The sequence below is a fragment of the Alnus glutinosa genome, chromosome 2, assembly GCF_958979055.1.
Source record: "Alnus glutinosa chromosome 2, dhAlnGlut1.1, whole genome shotgun sequence".
NCBI classification, from domain to species: domain Eukaryota; kingdom Viridiplantae; phylum Streptophyta; class Magnoliopsida; order Fagales; family Betulaceae; genus Alnus; species Alnus glutinosa.
The window spans coordinates 9,699,335-9,713,771 of record NC_084887.1 but is presented as its reverse complement, the minus strand read 5'-3'; the positions used below and the strand labels follow the sequence as shown (position 1 = coordinate 9,713,771).

At 37.3% G+C, this 14,437-nt stretch overlaps 1 protein-coding gene across 1 annotated transcript; it reads right to left on the bottom strand.

Moving 5' to 3' along the window:
• Positions 1 to 3,912: 3,912 nt before the first annotated feature.
• On the bottom strand, positions 3,913 to 12,301 carry LOC133861823 (probable aminotransferase TAT2). The gene is made up of 7 exons (XM_062297641.1): positions 12,003 to 12,301; positions 7,968 to 8,307; positions 7,654 to 7,872; positions 6,045 to 6,104; positions 5,708 to 5,863; positions 5,499 to 5,592; positions 3,913 to 4,270 (listed from the first exon to the last, which is right to left on the bottom strand). Exons 1-7 carry the CDS (start codon positions 12,266 to 12,268, stop codon positions 4,152 to 4,154), a joined length of 1,254 nt encoding a protein of 417 aa, XP_062153625.1. The 5' UTR covers positions 12,269 to 12,301; the 3' UTR covers positions 3,913 to 4,151.
• Positions 12,302 to 14,437: the final 2,136 nt, after the last annotated feature.

Genomic DNA, 14,437 nt, shown 5'->3' with positions numbered 1-14,437 from the left:
GGAGCGTTTCTTCCTGGTTGATGTACCTGTCCATCTTCACCATAAAGGTTTGAAGATCTTTCGGCGGTTTCAACGCCAATTCTGCCATCAGAGGTTCATCTTTTTTCAAGCCTTGAAAAATCGCACCGTAAATGAAGTCGTCTGGTGCACTCTCTGTGTCCAGCTTCTCCTGGTTGAACCTCCACAGATAGTCTTTTAGAGACTCATTCGGTCTCTGCTGTACAGAGAGTAAGTATCCTCGGGGTTTTCTTCTAGCTCTTCCGGATACGAACTGGGCCAGGAATTTTCTTCCAAGGGTGTCGAAGCAATCAATCGACCTTGGTGCGAGATTCCTGAGCCAGTCTCAGGCCTTTCCTGACAAGGTGAGAGGAAAAGCTTGGCATGCCACAGCATCTGGTGTCTTGTGCAGGGAGACATGGGACCGGAAATTGTCCAAGTGCTCCACTGGATCTTCACTGCCTGAGAAGACAGGAATGTCAGGTACCTTGAATCTTCCAGGTAAGTCGCAATTGGACACTTCTTCGGTGAATATGGACTCCTTGTGCTGGAAGAGGTTGTCAACAAGGGACTCCTTCCCATCACGCTTCTGGTCAATCGTCTTTGATAGCACGTCATATTTTGCGCCCAGATCCTGGACCATCTTCTGCAACCTCCTTTCTGCCTCCGTGGGTGGAATCGGATTGATGGACTCTCCATGATTCGGATTGATGGGCTCTCCATGATTCTCGTTCCGCCCGTCTCTCTCTCCATGATTCTCGTTCCGCCCGTTCCTCTCTCCATGATTCTCGTTCCGCCCGTTCCTCTCTCCATGATTCTCGTTCCGCCCGTCTCTCTTTTCATGATTCTCGTTCCGCCCGTTCCTCTCTTCATGATTCTCGTTCCGCCCGTCTCTCTCTCCTGACCCTTCGGGGTTTCCCTCAAGGTTTGTCCCATCGACTGCATCATGATTGAACGGCGGCGGAGTTCGTGAGGCTAGGAGCACAGCATTCTGAGCCAGCAAATCCTCCACATTCTTCTGTGCCTGGGCCAACTGTTGACTCAGTTGGGTTATCCGGGCCTCTGGTCCTGCAGATTCTGCTTCTCCACGAGCATCGTCTAGGCTGGTAGGCGGTACTTCGTTTTGGATCGACTTGGAACGTCTTGTCGTCACCATCGCGGATTTGTTTTTCGTAAGAACAATTGATCGTTCCCACAGACGGCGCCAAACTGTTGGTACAGTTTCCGGTATGGTGACGTGTCGCCTAAAGATTCGCTACTGATTTCTACCGAATACCTCAACCTTGCAAAAAGAACAAACAACTCGTCGGGGGTGCCGACCACGCCCACTCCGATGCCTAAGTCAGTCTAAATCAGTTTTCTGCAGAGTATTCTGAATCTTAATCTCAAGAGTTTAGAGAATTCGTGTTTTTATACCTGGTGTGACGGTCTTTATTTATAGGCCGGACCTTCTTGACACCTAGTTGGATTAGGAGTTTGAGTCCTAGCCTGGTTGAACTTTAACCATATCTTCAGGGAATTCGAGTAGGAGTGTGAAGTCCGTAGTTGATTGCGTTTGTACTTCTTTAAACTTGATTCCGTGTCAATAACCATTTTATCCCATAAATTATGGATCTGTAGTTTATCCCTGATCTTCTGGGATTCTATCCTTATCGCACTCTAAGACGAGTGTGGCGCATGGCACCTTTTAGAAGACTGTAGCACATTTCAGCCAACCTCCGAGGTGATGATCTCCGAGATGTGTTCGCTCCGACCTGGAGATCTCGGGATATATCCGCACCATAACGGGGTTGTGTAAGTCTGAGATGTTTATACTCCGAGATGTTGACACATCCAATAGATATCACCCCTAGGAGATATCACACCGACTCGATATCATACCGAGGCGTTATTACTCCAAGACACAAATATCCGAGATATGTTCGCTCCGTTTTGGCTGGGAGATCCCGGAATATTTTATATACCGTAACCTGGAATGTTAAGACCGAGACATCGTCATATCTCCGAGATGTCTTTAGACCTAGACGACCTTTTCTTTGCTGTGCGGAACTGTGCAGAACAAATGTCCGAGACATAACTCCGAGATGTCATTGGATCTACATGTCTCTAGGGTTGACTTTATCCCTAACAATAATGATTCACATAAACACCCTTAACAAACCTACTTAATGACGTCACAGAATTTAAAATTTTATTTTGTATACTTTGGGCCCCCTCACTGCCTTTTCCAAATACGAGGGGATCTCTTTCTTTTCTTTTTTTTTTTTTCTTTGGGGTTCAAAAAGGCAAAAGTGCTTGGATTAAGAGTTAAGTACTTCAACCGTAAGCAAAAAAACATGTCACAAAATGGAACCAAGAAATTAAGATATTATGATATGATCAAATTTACACTTCCTCCCAGATAGATTATATGCGTTGATCCGAAATTGTATGATTATTTCATTTCATGTTAGAAGTTATGTGGTTAGTAGTAATGGTTTTATTTGTTAAATTATTGATTAAATGATTAAATTTATATTTTTTTATCAGTTTAAAATTTTAAATTGAGCTATGGTTTAACATTGTTTAATTTTATTTTTTTTCAAATGATAAAAATAAAAAATACCAAAAGAGAGTGAAAACAAAAACGACAAGAAAGTTCATTTATTTACCCAAAAGATGCTACATAATAATGCTTAATGTTGAAGCCAAAGGAGAGGGGGGCGGGGGGCATGGACCAATACAAGCGCTAACAGATCTAATGAAATATTCACCTAAATCGGCACGATTAAGCTCTGAAAACAGGTCGATTCGTGAGGCTGTGAGGCTATGTGAAGGTTGATTCGTTGAAGGAGGCGTGAAAGTGAGAACAGAAAACTGAAAAGAAAAGAGAAGCGAGTCGTGGGTCTTCCGGCGGTCGTGGGTCAAGCTCTTCCGGTCGTGAATTAGACGTGGGTCTATCTTCGGTTCTCCTCTCTCGCCGGATCCGGTTTTGAATCAGACGGAAGCTCTTTCGGCGGTCGTGGGTCTGTCATCTTCTGAGGGCGAGTCAAGCTCCTTCGGCGATTGCGAGTCTGTCTTCGGTTCTCCTCCCTTGCTAGTTCCGATTTTGTTGCCTCCGATGGCCCTGGAAGTTCCTTCGGCGCCGATTAAGCCTTTAGCAGTTTCTGGCTAGGGACAGGGACCTAGGGTTCATTTCAGCAATTCAGATTTCATATTTCAGCGTTCCCCTTTCTTTCTTGAAGTTTTCGAGTTTTTTTTTAAAAAAAAACAGGTTATAATCGTGTTGGTGGGTCGACCCGCCAAACATAATTATAATCGGGTCAACCCGATTATGACCCGAACCAGTTTTTTCGTGTTGTATTCGTGCTAGGTTTGCGGGTCGAGTCAAAAACTACCAAGCCTAGTTGAGAATGATGTTATAGAGTTGTATTAGGTTGGTTTATTAAAGAGTGGTGAGAGTGTTGAAGAAAGTAAGGGTTTTGGAGTGTTTTCAAATGTAGAGAACATTTGTCAGGGTGTTTATATCGATCAAAACCAAGCGTCGATCCATTGAATCTAGAACATAACGATTTAATCAATATTTCGATCGAAAGTTGATCGATCGATCAAACGTAGAACAGATCGGTTTGATTGATATTTTGATTGCAAGCTGATCAATCGGTCAAACCTTAATCGGATATTTCTTATTAGGTGAAACTTGACTTTATAAATAATTTTTGGGAGCTACAATTGTAATTTGATTAGTCATTTTAAAGTGATAGCACATATGTCGCTAACGTTTTTCTTATATTGTTACATAATCAGTCAAAATTATAACTGTCAAATTAGTTATGTTACTTTAACTAGACACGATTGAAATATTCCCTCCCTTTTAACTAGCATCAAGGAATTCACTCAAAACTTCAAGGTCTGGCCAATAGCACCAAAAGTTCATTTAAAGCAAAACAAGTAGTTCATTCATTCAACTATTTAATTGAACATCATCATAATGTGCATAAACCAATTTCTCCACATACATACAATTGTTTGATTGCATATCATCATAACAGCATAAAATAAATATACCCAAGCAACTGGAAATTCAAATACAGCCTTATTAGGCATTAACCAAACTTATGAAAATCAGCAAAAATACAATAAAAAATGATTTTATTGCTGCACACAAATGAACCTTATTCCTTCTTGGCATGCCTGTAGTAGAAGGCTTTTATCCTTACAAGGGCATCGTCAAGCGAAGACTGCTCAACGGCAAAAGAAATTCGAAGCCAATTCTTCAGTCCAACAGTAATCCCTGGATGAATATATAATCATGAGCTGTAATCACTCTCATTTGTTGCTAATTGAGGAAATTATTTCCCAGCTTAAATTGATCTTGCTCGAACAAAGTTCATCATAAAAGATATATAATCAAAAGGATTCAAGGATAAAAGCATATCATCACATGTCAAAAGGTCATATATTTTAGGAAAAAATGCAAAAAAAAAAAATCAGTCATTGTGATTAGTCTAATTTAAAAATCGCTTCTAATGTCATAAAAACTAATTTAGAAGTCCTTGTAATGGGCAAAAATAACAACTTACTTCCTGAAGTCAATTTTCATCTATTAACTTAACATAATCCATTTGGTTGCCACGTCATACCCAATAAAAGCGCAACATGTGTACCACTTTAATAAAAAAAAAATAGATATATAAAATTAAAAAAATTTTTTTTTTTTAAAAGAAAGAAAAAAAAAAGGGAGTGGCTGACAAATCTTGCTTGGGATGGCTGTTCGGGCCACCACCACCTCAAGGTTGGCCGGCAAGCCACCCCTTCCACCTCTGGGGGTAGTTGCCTACCAGGGATGGGCAACAACCATTCCTTTATTTTTCATTTCTTTCTCTCTATTTTTTGCAGTTTTATGTATTTATATTTTTAATATATTTGTATTTTTTTATTAAAGAGTGACATGTGTGATGCTTTTATTGGACATGACGTGGCAACCAAACTGATTATGTTAATATTGAACGCAAATTGACTTCAGGGAGTAAGTTGTTATTTTCACTTACTATAGGGACCTCCAAATTTGAAAAATTGTTTTCGTTTTTAAATTTTGTAAACCATTTTTTGAGTTTGAACTTCTCTTTCTCAAACCGCCAAATCGCTGCCAAACATTGCCAGAAGTAGCTGGCAGTTATTCGTTGTTGCTCATTTTCCGTACGAGCCAAACTCCAAAAAATATTTTCGGAAAAATCATTTTTTCTGGAAAATGAAATCATTGAAAATATTTTATAATGAAAAACATTTTCAGTTGAAACAAACAAAGCATAAGTAACATGGATCCAAGTAAGAGGTCCAAAATTAATGTTCCTAATCAGCAGGCAATAAGGCATATGTCTCAATTAAAACCTAAATGATACTGTCGTATATATATATCCTGGAGACAACCACTCGACTCAAGAAAAACATCTTTCTAAGGGAAGCAAACAATTTTAGCCATGAAAGTATTAGGAAAAGGTTCTAAATTGTTGAATTCTTACCTGGCAGAACAATCACGGATTCCTCCTTGGCCAACTTCAGACAGAAGTCCACATCATCAGTAACGCCTTCAAGTAGTGATAGATTTAGCTTCACCTGTTACCATACCCGAAAAACATAAAACAAAACAAAACAAAAATCATTTTTTTTTTTTTAAAAAAAAAAAATCTTCAAATGTTTATGTTGAAGCATAATAATTTCATAGTCTTACCATTACAGCCATGGACCCTTCTGGTTTGTGTGGACAAGTCAGGCAAGGAATTTCTTTTATTCTCTCACATAAAAGGTCTACGGCTTCTCTCATTAGGTTTAGAAGTTTTGAAAAGAAATCCTCCTTCGTTTGCTCAAGGATTCGGGTAAGTGCCCCCTGAGCAAATAAACCATTTCATAAATTCTTGAGTATAGAAGAAGGCAAGGAAATTAAAGGCAATAATTCATACAATTTCTATGCATATCCCAGTAAGCTTTATGAAAATAAAAGCCAGAAAATGTATTGCATATATATTTTTTTTTTTAGAGATTCAGAAAAATAAACTTAAACTAGGTACCTGGATGAAGGTTGGGGGGTCAGTGGTGATGTCGAGATAGCTCCTGAGGCTCTCCACAAACTGGAAACCAGGAAACAATTTTATTGTACAAAGTTCATCATGAAATCAAGGTTAAAATATTAATTCAAGCAAGCAGGCATAAAGTTTCACATTGAACTATTATCAGAATTCGAAGGTGATGCATCAAAATCTAGCACCAACACTTTCATGCATGTTGATATTTTTTCACTACATGTATAGGGTTTATATATACCAGAGGGATTTATGGGTAACTCCATCCCCAAGGTACAACCGCAGGGTAGGAATTCATTTTCCAATTTTTCCTATAAGCAAGCATGAAACCGCCACTGGGCCTATATCTTGGTCCCAAAAAAATCTAATCCCTCGGCTATGGGGGCCTTTAATTAGGCCTATATCTTGTTGTTTTGGCATCTATAAGTGCATTACCAAGATTTTGGCTGATCGTTTAATAAGATGTTTGGATGGTGTTATCAGTCCTCAACAATCTGCTTTCATCCCGGGTAGATATATTGCTGAAAATATCATGCATGTTGGCGAAGGAACTGGTTAAGAATTATCACAGAATTGGTGGTACGCCGAGGTGTGCTATTAAGGTGGATATTATGAAGGCCTATGAGGATGATGGGGGAGGATTCTCTTTGTGATAAAATTTACAGTTTCATCCCAGTTGCTCTCCTATCAAGCTGACACACCTGTGCTTCGTGGATGACTTGTTTCTTTTCTCTGTGGCTAACTTTCAATCTATTAGGTGCGTGAAGATAGTTCTGGCAGAGTTTGCTTCTCTGTTAGGTTTGATTCCTAATCCTTCTATAAGCTCCTTTTTCTATTTTGGGGTGTTTGAAGGACTAAGAGTTGATATTGCAGTGTCTTTCAGACGAGTGAGGGGTCTATATCTAATGACCCAAAGAAAAGCGTTAGCCACATTTGCGCTATCACTCCAAAAAGACTAATCAATTTGGAGTTTCCCTAAAATTTTTTTTATAAAAACTCAATTTACCTAATAACTAGGCAATGTGAGACTTAGCTAACACTCATAACTATCTTTATAAACCACTCACTCTATGTGGGCTATTCACCTTCCCAATATGGGACTAGAGTATTATAAACTTCCCCTCTTATACTCCTGACGTCCTCATGAGAGCCACGTCATGCAGCGCTACAGTACCACATGGTCTGGCATTACTAGGTGGCTTTAATACAATTTCTAATGACCCAGGAAAATAATTAAGCAATGTGAGACTTTAGCATTCATAACTATTGTTGGTATAGTTTCTGGTATGGTGACGTGCCACCTTGTGATTTGCCTTCTTCGAAGGTGATGCATTGGAATCTAGCACCAACACTTTCATGTTGATATTTTTTCACAACTATTGCTTGTTTCTCGAGTTATGAGTGTAAGAATATATAAATCAAACTTAATCCAACCCATTTAATTAAACAAGTCAGATCGTTCAACCGTAATCCGTTAATTTCATGTTAAGTTAGTGTCAAATTTGTGAGTGATGTCAAAAATTATATGCCCTAAACATTACCATGTCAAATAGGTGAATTGTGAGATATAGATTGAATGGAAGCAGAGAACACCAACCCCGGATTGTTGAAAGATGCCATTGGGGTCATTTGTCACGATCCAACCAAGTCGCCATCCAGGAACAATCCATCTCTTTGATATCGACCCAAGTGTTACAACAGGTACAATCGATCCGAACACTCCCATGGGCACAAACGGATTACTCCCAAAAGCTAGATGGCCATAAACTTCATCTGAAATCACAAAAATCCCAAGTTTTCTAGCAGTCTCTGCAATCTAAGTTGACAAAAAACACAATAATTGAAACCTTTTTAGTCAAAAAAAACAAGATCGACTGTCTTCAAAATTTACAACACAGATATGAGATATACCTTTTTCAAATGTTGGGCTGTAAAGACATTCCCACATGGATTGCTGGGATTGATGATAACCATAGCCACTGTATTCTCATCCGCAAGAGCTTCGACAGAATCAAGATCAACCTCCCAACCCCTTTCGGGCAGAAGATCGAAGTGGCGAGCTTCAAGGCTACTGCAACCCACACGAGCTTCATATTGCGGGTAACCTGGTCTGGGCAGCAGAATGTTGGCGCCAGGGCGCGCAAGGACAGATACCACAATTTCTATTGCTTGCGTGCAACCAACTGTGAGATACACATCATCTGCTGATATTTTGTATGGAACATCTTTCGAAAGATATTCTGCAACAGCTCTGTCATCATCATGAATTTAAGCAAAAACTTTCTCATTATCATTGGATTTTTGTCTAATGTTTTGACATATAATGAGTAAGAATATTTGATATTATTCTCTAGATTCATTTTCTTTTTTTATCTATTCTAAGGTTTGCTTGTTCAACCACTCATAGCCTCGTTATAAATAGAAGCCCGGTAAAACATTTTTTTTTATATAATTCAACATAATAAAAATGTAGCCATAAACTCTCTCTGTTTCCTCTCTTTCTTCTCTCTCTTTCCATCATATATGCCTACCATGACCGGTGGCCCAGCATAAGAAACTAATAGAAAATACTTACAAATTGAATTGTAGAAATTTTCTTTCAATTTAATCTAAAAAAATGCTGTGTTAAGAGTCTACAATTTTATGAAAGAGGACTTCATATTGAGGAAGAAGACTTAATAAAGAAGAAGAGTGTTGCTCTTAAAGCATGACTCTTATTAGATAAGGACTTACATTAGATAATGTTGTTTGTTGGGGGATAAAATCAACCCCGAGGACCCGTGGATCCTGACCTTGAGTCACCTAGGTGTTACATCTCGGACATTCATCGTGACCATGTATAGAAAGATTGTCTCGATATAATAACACCCCGGACCTACCGAATTCAGCAACTGTACGAAATATCCCGAGATCTCCTAGTATGATCGGAGCGAACATATCTCAGATATTTACACCTCAGCGAAATATCCCGAGATCTCCTAGTATGATCGGAGCGAATATATCTCGGATATTTACACCTCGGCGAAATATCCCGAGATCTCCTTATATGATCGGAGCGAACATGTCTCGGATATTTATGTCTCGGAGGATTGGTCGAAGCACACTACAACTGTCTCGGAAGTATCTTCTCAAAACTCGACTAATAAGTGATTAAATGTTAACAGAGCACTGGCATGAATCCATCTCTGAAGCTAGAACGTTACACAGTAGGACAAGGCCCATATCTCGGAAGCCTAGAGGCTAATCTTTATCCCATAATTAGTGGGATAAGGCCGTAATGGTATATAACAAGGATTGAAAAAGCAGAGTGCTATCCAATCCGGACTCTACTGTTTATTCAAATCTCCTGAAGATAAGGTCGAGATTCAAGCCCACTGGGACTCAAACTCTTAGTCCAATTGGGTTTCAAGAGTCCCAGTAGGTCTGTAACATAACCATAAGCTTATAAATAAGACTATTACGCCAGGTATGAAAACACACAGATTCTCTGAACTTTTGAGATTACTGATACTCTCCAGAAAATTGAAAATTGGTTTGAACTGACTTAGGCATCGGAGTTCGTTAGTTATTTTGTAGGTTTCGAGGTAGGCCGATCGAAAGAGACAACGAATCACCAAGTGACACATCACCATACCGAAAACTGTACCAACATTGTTATTTCATTTAGATTGAGACTTTGCTCTTAAAGCAGCAATAGGAGTCTAAAAAGAACGTGTGTTCCAGTAGAATTAGGAGTTTAGTATTTTGGATTTTAAGTTAGTTTCTCTCTTGTAATTTTCTATATAAACGCAACAAAGTTTATTAAGAAAGATAATCAAATAAGTTAATTACCAACTCTAATAGTTGTTTTGAAAAGTTTAGAATTTTTCGAGCTACTTTAATTAATCTATTACATGTTTTAATACTTAGGCACCTAACATGATGTCTATAAAATATAAATATTTCTTTTAATAATATATACTTGTCACTTTTTTTTTTTTTAATATTATTAATAACGAAACATCTACTAAAAAAAAAAAAAAAAAAAAAAAAAACTTGAAAATTAAAGATGAAGGGTCGAGCCAGGACACCAGTAATTGGAATCTTTCCTTGGAGACTGCACGCCAAAAGAAAAAGCCGTAGACATCCGTCTTTTGCGCCGACACTATATACGTACACAAAAGCCACTTTCTCGTGCTTGCCGTAATTTTCCATGCATGCTTCACCCGAGCCACGTGGCGTGACTCTTCAAATTGACTGCACACTGACACGAACCACTTTCTTTAAGCTTAAGGACTCCGTTTGGTAAGAGTAGCAGACTTTTTTTCTTCTTTTATTTTTTTTCCTCTCTTTTTCATAGGGGCCCAAATAAAAAACTTTATACACAGTCCTTAGTTCTTATAATCTGATCACGACACAATTACCCGTTTTGCTAACCCTATTTGGCAACTCCTCCTCTCTTTTATTTTCACTTCTCTCAAAAAACATATCAACTTCAAAATTTTTTTAACTTTTTTAACCTTTTATATCGCATTAACAATTTTTTATTACTATTTTTTAAAAAAATAATCACTACAATACAAATTTTTTTTTTCATTTTTCTATATAAAATATTTATACTTTATATCACATCAATCACTTCTTATTACCATTCAAAAAAATAAAAAAAAATATCTCCTCAAATATGGGGGGTAGGGATTACAAAACGGGGTTAGATCCTTCTAACCAAAGGAATAGGATCCTCTATATTTCAAATAAAATGCATATTATGATCAAAAGTTAAAGTTGATGCATTTAATGATATACATGATTTTATATTATTTAAATTTTTTTAAAAAAAACGTATTAACATTATTATTATATACACTGTTAGATGCATCAACATGACCCTTCAATTATCATTTAATAAAGTAGAGAAGATCATATTCCCTAGTTGGACAAGACACCATGACCAACTCACCATCGCCACCCACCCCCACACTAAAAGTTGAAATGACAATTTTACCTCTTATGCTCTGTTTGTTTGGGCATAAAATATTTTCTGAAAAATATTTTTTGTATTTTTCGATGTTTTGTGCAACTAAAAATGATGATTAACGAAAATCATTTTCAATTTGACCGTAAAATCCTCCTTAATTTTTAGAAAACGATTTACCTAAAAACCGTAAATCGTTTTCTGAATTTAAACTTTTGATTCTTGTACACACGTTTGTGGGAATCTACTGTCGAGCATTAGAGTTTGTTGGTAGCCTGAATATACTACCGAAAGTCCCCGAATTTTGGTATCCGATTGCTGGAATCTAGCGGCACTGGCCGGATTCCAGCAATGGCCGAAATCTGACTAGCCAAATTATATTCCAACAAAATAAGTCGAAATCCGTCAAAGCAGAATTTGAAAATTTTTGCCGGAATTCGGCGACGTCTGGCCACCGTACTGATCAAATTCCGACCAGTTTGGATGTTTCTGGTTGGATGTTTTCTTGTCTTTTACGGATTGTATTCAACAGTTTGTTCTGTGTCAGATTATCCTGGTCATTGCTTTGTGTACAGATTGTATGACCGACTCCATAGTGCAAGTAGTAGTTTATATGTTATCGCAGAGGCATCTTTCTGTTGGCTAGGCTTATTTGTAGCAAATGTTGGTACGATCTGGGTTTTTAAGGTAATTGTATCGGGGTACCTATAATGTGAGTCATTGTCTTGTTCTGAGCATTGTCTCAGGTTGATTGTAACTTTGTTACCTTCGGGGTTTGATTAATGAGATTACTCCATTTTCCCTTTAACAGAAAAATAAATAATAAAAAAAAGAAGCCAAAAAAGATAGGAAAGTAAAGTCATCTTGCCTTAAAAAGATAGGAAAGTAAAGTCATCTTAAAGATAGGAAAGTAAAGTCATCTTGCCTTAAAAAGATTTTTCAGTACGTAATAAAAAATTAAAAATTAAAAATTAAAAGGTTTTGAAACATACCTCTTTCCCTCGGCAACACCAGCGGTGGGAGGGTAGCAGTTGAACTTAAAGGACCGGACAGCATCAGCAATGGCATCCGCCACTGAAGGGGTGGTCTGATAGCTGGGAAACATCGTAGGGTCAGCACCGCCAAGAGGGATTGCGGACCTTTGATCGTCCTTGTCACGATCTGCCATCAGCTGGTTGAGAACACCTCGGACGGAGATGGAGGAAGCGTTTAGCTCTTGGTTCCCCTGGAAACCCCATTTCTTGCGTCCCTGCTCCATGCCTGATGCCCTCCTCGACTTTGAATTAAAGGCTAGTAGAAAGATAGAGTCATATATAGCCGATATTAATGCGCACTAAGATTAATTAGTTTACCTTTTAACTCGTACAATTTGTACAACTGCTAATTAATTAATTCCTTTTCAAACGTGCAAAATATTAGAATAATTTGAAAGGAAAATGTTAGATTTATAACACCAATACAACAACCCTTCACATGAAAGTGAGCCCACTCACACACATGTGAAGAGTTGTTGTACAATTGTTGTGATGGTGTAGTGCAAAAATCAAATCTTAAAGGTGGCATACTGGCTTCTTCCTCCTTTTCATTTTTTCTCCTCCACCATTTTGATCGCAAAAACTTGTCGTTGTCACCACGCTTATCAATCAACCTTGTCAAATTCTTTTAAGAATCAAAATTAATACTTAATTCAATATGATAACCGCATTGCAGATATGTCACATAAAAGGATAACCATACAACGACACCAATTAATATCCAATCCAGACTACTTATTTCTTTGTCTATGAGTATATGAACTGTCTCCCTGTACGTACAGATCATAACCATTCGGATTTATAAGTTGTTAGGTTGGGTTCGTATTGTGTTGAATAACGAGTATATACCTATATGGCATGGGTCGAAATAAGTATAATCTATTTAATTAATTGTGTTAAATACTTCAACTCTAACATGACTTATTTAACCAAACGGATATCACAACACGAATCAACAATTGTATAATCCATTTAATAAATAACTATATGGCTAGGTTGTCTTTTTCCATCTCCCAAGAGAGAAACAGCTGCTCGCCGCCCCGTGAGAGTTTCCCTCTGGTCTTTCTGGTTAATTTACTCATCTCCTTTTTATCCTTTTTCCTCTTCTTTCCCCTCTTCTTTGTCCCATCTTTCTTTTTCTTTCTCTTCAATTTTTGTTTCTTTCTCTATGCTGTTGTAGTGTTGTCCTATCGTTCCACAGCCTCCGTACCTTCAGCCTCTCCAATGCCCCCACCATTGGCCCCGCCTCCCATTTCGCCTCTTTTTTTTTTTTTTTATAATAAATATTATTATTATTATTATTATTATTATTATTATTATTATTATTATTATTATTATTATCCAATGGTATTTTAAGTTGTTTGAGATCTATAATAAAGTATTATCATAATTAAATCCTTTGTAGTAGGTCCGTAAATGTTTGACAGAGAAAAAGTGTTGCTCACAAATTGTATTACAACTGTGAACAATCGTTGGATAAATTCACGCACGTAGAAAACATCATTTCTCATTATGAGAGAGAGAGAAGTTGGGTGATAACTTTTAAACTTAAGAGTGATAATGTGATCATATGACAACAAAATGACGAACGACTTGCACTAGGATCGATGACCAACAAAATTAATAGTTTCAAAGAATACTATGTTTATAATATATAAGCTAGGTTGAAGATAATTAGGTTGCCCATCCGTAGTCATTTGCATGTTGAATTTAGATCGTATCGAAAAACAGATATAAAATATTAGAGAATTTATTAAAAGTATATTAATATACATATTTGAAAATTACCCTAACTCAAAAGCTTAAGTTACTTGAGCCCACATAGGTATACCAACTTCTTCTTTTTTAATATTTTTTCAATGTGTAACTCAATATTCATAAGTGCACTCACTATATAAGAGTCATAAGATTATATATGTCAATTTTAACTCGATTAATTTAATTAAACCGGTCATACAACTCAATCCAAATCTTCTAATTTTATGTTGGGTTTATTTCGAATTCGTAGGTCATGTTAAAAATTGTCAGCCTAAATATCACGTCGAGGGCAGAGATTTTATAATGACCATGTTGTCTGTTTGTGCATGTGGACAGACAAAAGTTTTAAAGTGTACTCAAATTTGAACCGTTTATGTCCTCGAAAGTTTGATAATGTGAAAATAATTCAATTTCTTGCATAAGAGGAAAAGGAGAGCGGCACATAAATTTCATAATGGATGTACGTTTAACTATGGAATATCTATCTCCATTGGGACATGATTCCCGCACAACAATTGAGCAGGAATCAAGAAATACGAGTGAGTTTTACGTGGTAAATTTCACTAAATGAATTTTACGTGGGACTCAACTTATGTCTTTTGTCTTTTGCACAATAGTTATACAATTTTTGTGCG